We start from the raw sequence: 9093 nt of genomic DNA, 5'->3' as shown, positions 1-9093 counted from the left end.
ATATATACCCCTAGTTAGAGGTGCAAGTAAGAGAAGTAGCAGATCCACGCTTTCTTTCTTTCTTTCTTTCTCCCTTGTTAATCATAAAATGTCAATTTCTTTTGGTTGGTCACTAATTAATGAAGGGGCTCTTAATAAAGATGTTTTGTTGCAAAATAAAAAGCTATAAATCGATATATGCAACCATACCGACTAATTGTATATAATGCTCTCATTATTGATGTAAACTTTGGATAAGAAACTGAACTATATAAATAAATTTGAATTATATACGTAACATATGTATGCTAGTTTACAAAAAAAAAAACATATGTATGCTTATCACTAAAATGGGACCTAATTCATGTAGAGTACGTAGGTTTACTGTTGAGTCTTACAAACCAGGATGGTAAAAAATAATTGAAACTAAGAACCGTAAATTAATTTATTTGCAATGCAACCACTAGTGGTGTGGATATCGGGATATAGATTATCATTATTGAGTAGTTTTGGTTATAGCGGCTCTCTTTTGTTGATCAAACTCAGAAAATGTAGTTTGATTGGTATGCATATTTGACAAACTAAAACAGCTCATTTTCAACCAAAAAATAATCTAAAACAGCTATTATTAGTCCATTGTGCATCTAGAATTAAATCTAGGAAACAACAAAAAAAGAAATTGAATGTTGTCTACGAGGACAAGTACTGCTATTTATTGGGAATGACTTATGAGTACGAGGGTGGTCCAAACTCAATGGCTACTATTTCTTCAAGCACCAAAGCTATTTTCATATCCTTCTTTCTTTGTTTAAAGGAACAAGCAACGTTTGATATATCCAACTTTTTGCTAATTTTGTCTTCTGTTTTCACGCCAAGAAATCTAATAAATGGTCAAATTATTTTCCCAAAGTTTATAGAGTTTTCACATCATTGTCATATACTCCCTCCGTTTCTCAATAAGTGTCGTTGTAGAGAAATTTTTTTGTTGCAAAATAAGTGTCGTTTTAGCATTTTAATGCAGAATTTATTAATTTTATTCTGTATTTTATTTTTCTATTGGTTGAGATGTATGGGTAATGATATTTTTGTATGGAAAATATGCAAAATTTAATAATTTCTTAATCCGTGTGCACAACTCTAAAACGACACTTATTCAGAAACAGAGGGAGTAATATCATAAAATTATAGATTACCGACAAATGTAATTGTACTACTAGCTTTTGAATAATTAGTTAAACGTAGGCAGACGAGGCGTATCCAACTCTTAGAAATAATAGTATAGTTTTTTTAAAAGGGACTATTATATACTAATGAAAACTCGTATATTTGTTTTTTTTTTTTATCATTTTGACCTTTTTCTTCGGGCATGGTACATAAGCCAACAGATTGAATGTCAAATGTTCATAAAATAGAACTACCACTTGTTGACAAACAAAAAAAGAACCACCACTTGAAAAATATAAAGTAGATATCATGAATCGATGTATGAACTCCAATACTATAAAGTTAACAATTGTCAAACACAATTTAGTTTCATTACTACACTGACATGATTTGGGGTAAGTACAAAAGATCGGTTGGTTTTAAAAAGTAGTTTGATTTTTGAGCAAGTAATAGTGTTGATGGAGATGAATTAAGATAGGATAGCTACGTAATTAAAACGAGTACTATTACAAGAAGTCATATACATACGAACATGATTCATTGGATGAATTTTCTTTGACACGGAAGTTTTGATTTGGACCGCCTAACTTAAACGTCAACTTGGTGCCACTAAGCTTGACAGCTATGCCATTATGTGATTAGTTTCTGTGTAATGGCTTATCATAACTCTTAATCAGGGGCCTAAACTCACCATATATATTTCGTTTTAACGAACCCATATCTCACACAACTATGTATGGTCTTGTCAATTTCGGGCTCCTTTAATATTGTAAATTTTCCTTTTTCTTTTTCGTTTTTCTTTTGTTATGGAAGAGTTTGAATCGTAGATTCTAATTTCTCTTTTGGTATGGACTATGAAACCCGATTTTACTAATACCAATAATGCTGCGTAAAACATTTTTCATCGGGTTTTGAATTAAGAACACAACAATACAACGCGTACGCTTAACCACTAACCTACCAGATTCAGTAAATATTGCAAGTTCGTATTAAACTTTTTTGGTAAAAAGTTCATATAATTTTAGAAAAGTTATAGATATATTTCATTTTTTTATGGGTAACAATACCCAGGGGCGGATGCATGTGTACCGGTACGGGGACACGTGCCCCCTACTATTTTTTATTTTCCTTGAATAACTTAGGCAAATTTTATTAAATTGTTTGTAGTTCAGTGAAGAAACATAAAGAGTGCCCCCAATTTAAATTTGTTTTTGTTCTTTTAAATAGTGTGCCCCCAACTGAAAATGTTTCTAGATCCGCCCCTGACAATACCGTTCGGGTTTGTTTTTAGTTTTTTGAAAGTGGATGTTATTACCAATTGAAAATCAAACCTAAATTATTAATTGAACTTTTTAAAAAGGTGAGAGTTGTAATTTGTAACAGAATGATTTATTTGGTGGATGTATAACCTTTTTCTGTCATCCGAAAAGGCAAAAACAATCTTTTGTGGATATATTTCGAGAGATTTTGAGTTTAAGCAAACAATATAGACGGGGGTCTATCACCAGTTCACCACCACTGTATGTTTAAACGATTGTTGAGAGATACTCTAAAACAGTTTGATATTTGGAAGTTACAACTTCTAGTAAATTCTGAAACCTTGCAATCATAATATTTTTTGTAACATTTCTTTATTGGTCAAGTGTCACAGACTCACAGATGAAGACTGATGAGTGATGACGATGGATTCGTCAATGCATGCAAAATTAATAAAGAGAGGGAGAGAGCGCGAGAGTTGTCGTCACGCCACACAACCACACAATTATTTAGAGCCAAAATAATTATTAATATACATCTGTTAACACATTGTGCCTAACCAAATATCTTCATATGTTTTCTTCCTAAAACAATTTGGCTGAATGTCATTATCATAAACCAGCTGATCTCAATGGATAAGCGTAATTAGTAATCGACATCAATTATTTTCTTTGTCCTTCAGGTCTCTAAGTCATATCATACTTGGCTATGGCCAATATTAATATATTAGCAATGTTACAATGATCACTTTTCTAAACTCTAATCCTCAATAATATAATAACAAAAACATTGTTTTTATCCCCTAGTTTCTGTAACAATTTCAGTAGATAATCAACTAAAGCGACTTCAAACACGAACGACTTATCAATCCATAGCATCACTTGATCACTTTAGGCCGTTTTAACTATTTTATCGGTGAACTGTATAGCGAAGACATCAAGTGATGCCAAATAGGGGCATAGGACTATAGGTTTAGCAACTAATGCATTCTTATTCTCAGATAGCCAATACTGCAATAAGTATGCTTTGGTATCTTCTTAAGTTTTGTAAGAGATTTTTCTACATTATTTACTATCAGATCATATGTGTGGACAGTCAATTAGCGATCCAATAAACATCTCATTTCAATTTTAATGTAAATTTTCATATAAAAGATTAATATCAATCATTTCAATATGACACGTGAAATTGAAAAAAAGTACATGTTGATGAGTAGCACATTATTGTAGAAGTAAAATCAAAAGTCAAAAACTTTCCCAATTTTAGTGTACTCCTCGTATATGTGAATCATGTGATAATACGTTTCTTATTAAAGTTTACATAAGAAATAAAATCGTACCAGTCCACAGGCCCAGTTTGCTAAGATAGCCCAAATGACACATTTGTTTTTGGAAACCTTTATGAACTCCTGAAGCCCTACAATAATCTCGTCCCAAACTTCTGTTCAGTGTGAAAACACCTTAGCCTACTAATTAAGATTTATCTTTTACATATTCAAATCTCAAACTATGCAATTTCTTACAAATTATATCATGTGAAGTTTACCCGAGATTCCAAAGTATTGTAGATAAAATCGTTTATTGTGGTCGTCTGCTGCAGAGAAAGCATTTGAGTCGAAAGTATCGTACATGCAGGATAGTTGATCATCATAGTTATTCACTTGTTTCTGTGAGAGATTGTATTCTCTTTAACCATTTCTTGTTGATTTACTAATGAACCTCTCTCAATGTTTAAAATCTTTACAACTCTTGTATAATCAATTAAGTACTAGTAACGAAATTAAACTCTCTTTTATTATTTGTTATTACTTGAAAAAAATCTTACACAGACACCACGTAAACAAATGAACGAAAATAATAGATAAAACTCATTCAAGTTACAAAGACAATGGCCAAGTAACTTATCTCAAGAACCAATAATTTAAGTGCACACTGCAGGAACACCTTGAGGAAACCTTCTTTTATCGGTGCAATAGTTGTAGATCATGTACTTACTCTGTGCCCATTTCATTTTTTTCTGGCCTTCCGGGTCAACTTTTTGAGTGAACCATGGAGCATTCCCGGGGCAAAATGATTTTCCGTTAGCCCAAACACATCCTTCCACATTGTAGTTTCTGTAAAAGGCAGTGAAAGGAGCTTTTGACCAATCTGTTTTCTCCAATCCTCCCCTTGTGGCCCAATGCTCGGCTTCCCAAAGGCTTGCGTAGAGCCTCATTGGCTGGTTCTTCGGGAATGGAACTCCCATTGACTCAGAGTTCTTGAACTCTCTAATAGGAATGCCATCAACTGTAAAACTGAAAGAGAGACAACAAAAGATAATTATTAGGAATCATACATACAAAAATGTACTAAGACCTAGAAAAACATCTAAGAGACATGTTACAATCTACTAATTATCCATCGGTCTGAATTGGAAGTTAACGGTTGGAAAACTAACAAAAGTATAAGTTCATTTTAATATATCCTAAAACATATAGGATTAATGTATGATGTACTTACATAATCCTTTGGGGATTCCATGTGATACAGTAAGTGTGAAAGTTCTTTGTTGGGTCGAACCATAGATGAAACTGCTGTTCTTTGTCTCCAGAGCCTCGTGTGTAAACATTAGTATGAAGAGTATACGGATGACCACTAATGTTTCCCAAGAACTCGAAATCGATCTCATCCCATGTAGTTCCGGGCGATTTAAGCTACACAAAGTCATCATAAAAACACCAACACACTCAATAACTATATTTAATCAAGCGTATAGCAAAAGATGACAAGAGTGGTAAGAAACAATATGTTACTTACATAGAATGTTGTGACTGTACCAGCAGAGTTACCAGGGACAAGTTTCATTTGAACCTCAGCTTTACCATATAGAAACTCCTGATGGGACTGAAACCCCGAACCAGAGGATTTGTCAAGCGAGAGAGAAAGAAGCTTTCCATCTCTGTCACGAACCTTTCCTCGGCCATCACCCCAATGTATCTGAACGTCTTTATGGAAGCTACCAGCATAGACAGCCACAGATTGTGCTGCAAATAGAAAGAGAACCAAGAATGCGAATCTTGTACCACAGGAAAGCTTCATTTTCTAATAGATTTCTGAGTACTATTGATATCTCAGCTATGTTTGTTGATGGATATCGAGTTAAGTGACATGAGTTTATATAGCTGCTGGAAAATGGGAAAGGAAAAAGAGACGGAAGTTTCATAGGTTTGATTATTGATCGTGTATGTGCTGTATTCTAGTTGGCTCATTCGACCTCTTGTTGGTCGTTACAAAAGAATCCAATAGAATATGATTTCATGACTCGTTTATTGTTAGAAAACAGAGAAAATAAAGTATGTGGACAATTTGTATATCGGATGCTGGTCCCGCGTTTAGAAAGTAATGGGGCCATTTTGTCAACACGGCTTCGACTTTTGACATGAGCATAAACCCTCCCCGCCGCAGAGAGGGTCCGAATATATAAAAAAAAGGGTCCGAATATATAAATATCTGCATTTTAATAATATCTACTTTTATATTCTTTCCATCATTTGTTCGGCCCACATTATAATTTCATCATGATTATGAAAATGTGGAATATTCCACATTTATAATATTTCATAAAAAAATATTTTGATCCATATGAAATGATATCTCACTCTCTTAATGATACCATACCACTAGCCAGACTAAATAACAATAAGAAATTCATTTTGTTCGGGTAAAAATTAAATAATAACACAAGATTGGACGATTTGGTAACGTTACGTGTAATCTAATTTAACTAGCTGAATTTTATAACATAAACTTGGACAACGAGTAAGTTAGTATATTTGAGATTTAGTTTGACAAACTAAATCCCTAGCTAGACTACCATAATAAACAATTAACTAATTCATGAGATTGATAAACCAACGGTGATCCTTTTTCAAGATCATGGTCCTTTCCAGGGCCAGCTTTAAGTTTTAATGGACCCTATTCAGATACTATTAAAATGAACCCTGACATTACGGCGTCCATTGGTGACAATTAAATGAATGGAAAAAATGAACAAAATAAAAATAAAATTTAATTTGAGAAAGTGAAAAAAAAAATAGGAATTTTTGTTCATTTTGTTTTTCATTAAAATTGCAGAGATAATTTTTCTTTATAAATTCATTCTTCCATAAAAATTTAGGAGAAAAAAGTGAGACCTATTTATAACCAATTTGACAAAAAATTCAAAGTATAAATTTTGAAGAATGGAGAATTTACTATAATTTTTTTCCTTCAACATGGTCACCAATTGAAGACTACATGTATTTTCACTAGTGTAAAACTATTTACACCCTATTTTAAGTGGACCTTATGTAGAAAAACATGTAGAAAAAAATTGGACCCTATGCAACTGCATCATCTGCACATGCTTAGAGTAGGTATTGGTCCTTTCCCAACGATAATCATGTACACGCGTTGTAGCCTGGCCAATATAAACAATACGATTATAGCTCATAAGTCATGACCCGTTTTTGACGTTGTCTTTATAAAACCATCACCTTGCCCACACGTTAAGACTTAAGAGGCACATGACTTATTGCAACATTTTTTTTTGTTTCTACTCCATTTTGCGTAACGAATCTTATACTAAACTTATCTCATGAAATAAGTGTCCACTGAAATAAAATCACATTGGACCACAGGTTACATCTAGAAGTATTTTCTCAAAGGAAGCAGACAGCCAGACATGTAGGTTGAAACTTGGACAGTCTCGCCGGCTCGTCTATCTAGAAAACTTTTTGTTATTTATTTTATTTTATTTTGTTCAAAATTGTTATTTATTTATGTGCTTCCCAAGAAGTATAAATTTTCTCAGTGCTCTCGATAATTTATAAATTTTACAAATCAAGTGGAGCCAATTAATTTAAGTAACGAGAACTCTTGTTTCATATAAATTATTATTCATTATTATTATAAATATCTTACTCATACACCACAAACACACATGAGCAACAAATGAATTAAAGAGAATAAATAAAACTCATTGAGTTACAAATTAAGACAACGCCAAGTAACTTATTCATGAATCAAAGAATCAATAGCTTAAGTGCACACTGCAGGAACACCATTAGGAAACCTCTTCTTATCGGTACAATAGTTGTAGACCATGTATTTACGCTGCGCCCATTTCACTCTGTTCATGCCTCTCTGGTCAAGTTTCTGAGTGAACCATGGGGAGTTATTAGCCGGGCAAGATGATTTACCATTAGCCCAGACACATCCTTCCACATTATAGTTTCTGTAGAAAGCAGTAAAAGGAGCTTTTGACCAATCTGTCTTCTCTAATCCTCCCCTTGTAGCCCAATGCTCAGCTTCCCAAAGGCTCGCGTAGAGCCTCATTGGTTGGATCTTTGGGAAAGGGATTCCAATCGACTCGGAGTTCTTGAATTCTCTGATGGGAATGCCATCAACTGTAAAGCTGAAAAAGAAGAAAAAAATAGAGAATATTAACTTATGAACACGTAGCTTCAAAATAGGTTCAGTCTCAAATTATTTATAAACACTGTTCAAAAAAATATTAACATAATTTTTAAAACCAATGATTCTTTTCTTTTTTTTAAGAAATAGGATCATTCAACCGTTCCACTTTACACATGATAAAATGGTTCGGTTCAAAACATGTGAGACTATGCTATATAATATATATACAAGGGATCAAAAGATTTACTTACATAATCCTTTCGGGGTTCCATGTGATGCAGTAAGTGTGAAAGTCAAGGGTTGGATCAAACCATAAATGAAACTGTTGCTCTTTGTCTCCTGATCCTTTTGTGTAAACATTAGTATGAAGAGTATATGGATGACCACTAATGTTTCCCAAGAACTCGAAGTCAATCTCATCCCACGTAGTACCCGGTGATTTAAGCTACACAAATCATCACAAACACACCAACACACTCAGTAACTATATGTATTAATCTATAGCAAAAGATGACTAGAATGCTTAGAAACAATATGTTACTTACATAGAAAGTTGTGACGGTTCCAGCAGAGTTACCAGGGACAAGCTTCATTTGAACCTCAGCTTTGCCATAAAGAAACTCATCATTGGACTGAAAACCGGATCCAGAGGATTTGTCAAGAGAAAGAGAAAGAAGTTTTCCTTCATTGTCGTGAATCTTTCCACGACCATCACCCCAGTGTATCTTCACATCTTTGTGGAAGCTACCGGCATAGACGCATACTGATTGTACCGCAAAGAGAAAGAGAACCAAGAACGCAAACATTGTACCACAAGAAGACTTCATTTTTAAGTTTTAGATCTCTGATGTTTATTGTTGATGGAAAATGAGGTAAGTGACGCTAGTTTATATAGAAAATGAAACGGGGAGAGATAAAGAGATTGAAGTTTCATGGGTTGATGATAGAGGTGCATGTGCTTTCGTCTCGTTGGGTCACAGCTTTATAAATATTAAATGTATTATTTGATCCTTTGTTTGCTGTTTGCAAAGCGAATCAAATTAGAATATTAGTTTTGTTATTTCTTTAGCTTTGCAAACCGAAATGATTTTTGGACATATGTAGCAGATTGACTGGTCCCAATGTTTTGGTATGTCAACACGTCTTCGACTTTCGAGCACCGCCCATAGAGAAATTCGTCAGTGTTTTCTGTTTGTAGTTTCAGACCGAGCCCACCTAGGGCGTAACAGCAAGACATACACATTGAAACATGAAACAA

General features: G+C 33.8%; 2 protein-coding genes across 2 annotated transcripts; both read right to left on the bottom strand.

Moving 5' to 3' along the window:
- Positions 1-4171: 4171 nt before the first annotated feature.
- LOC130503428 (probable xyloglucan endotransglucosylase/hydrolase protein 18) lies at positions 4172-5548 on the bottom strand. Its single transcript, XM_056998048.1, has 3 exons — positions 5196-5548; positions 4899-5092; positions 4172-4693 (listed from the first exon to the last, which is right to left on the bottom strand). Exons 1-3 carry the CDS (start codon positions 5475-5477, stop codon positions 4321-4323), a joined length of 849 nt encoding a protein of 282 aa, XP_056854028.1. The 5' UTR covers positions 5478-5548; the 3' UTR covers positions 4172-4320.
- A 1747-nt stretch (positions 5549-7295) lies between these two features.
- On the bottom strand, positions 7296-8790 carry LOC130503426 (probable xyloglucan endotransglucosylase/hydrolase protein 17). The gene is made up of 3 exons (XM_056998046.1): positions 8381-8790; positions 8087-8280; positions 7296-7833 (listed from the first exon to the last, which is right to left on the bottom strand). The coding sequence occupies exons 1-3, from the start codon at positions 8660-8662 to the stop codon at positions 7458-7460; spliced, it is 852 nt and encodes a 283-aa protein (XP_056854026.1). The 5' UTR covers positions 8663-8790; the 3' UTR covers positions 7296-7457.
- Between the last annotated feature and the right edge of the window lie 303 nt (positions 8791-9093).

This window comes from Raphanus sativus, unplaced genomic scaffold (assembly GCF_000801105.2).
Source record: "Raphanus sativus cultivar WK10039 unplaced genomic scaffold, ASM80110v3 Scaffold0951, whole genome shotgun sequence".
Lineage (NCBI taxonomy): Eukaryota > Viridiplantae > Streptophyta > Magnoliopsida > Brassicales > Brassicaceae > Raphanus > Raphanus sativus.
The sequence above is the reverse complement of the archived record's forward strand: the minus strand, read 5'-3'. Positions and strand labels throughout refer to the sequence as shown.

What these genes read in the sequence shown, in the direction of transcription:
- LOC130503428 (XM_056998048.1), bottom strand. Translation starts at nt 5,477, where the DNA reads ATGAAGCTTTCCTGTGGTACAAGATTCGCATTCTTGGTTCTCTTTCTA. An exon ending in GTACAGTCACAACATTCTAT is followed by an intron (nt 5,093 to 5,195) that starts GTAAGTAACATA and finishes GACTTTGTGTAG; the next exon opens with CTTAAATCGCCCGGAACTAC. An exon ending in TGGAATCCCCAAAGGATTAT is followed by an intron (nt 4,694 to 4,898) that starts GTAAGTACATCA and finishes TCTCTCTTTCAG; the next exon opens with TTTTACAGTTGATGGCATTC.
- LOC130503426 (XM_056998046.1), bottom strand. Translation starts at nt 8,662, where the DNA reads ATGAAGTCTTCTTGTGGTACAATGTTTGCGTTCTTGGTTCTCTTTCTC. An exon ending in GAACCGTCACAACTTTCTAT is followed by an intron (nt 8,281 to 8,380) that starts GTAAGTAACATA and finishes TGATTTGTGTAG; the next exon opens with CTTAAATCACCGGGTACTAC. An exon ending in TGGAACCCCGAAAGGATTAT is followed by an intron (nt 7,834 to 8,086) that starts GTAAGTAAATCT and finishes CTTCTTTTTCAG; the next exon opens with CTTTACAGTTGATGGCATTC.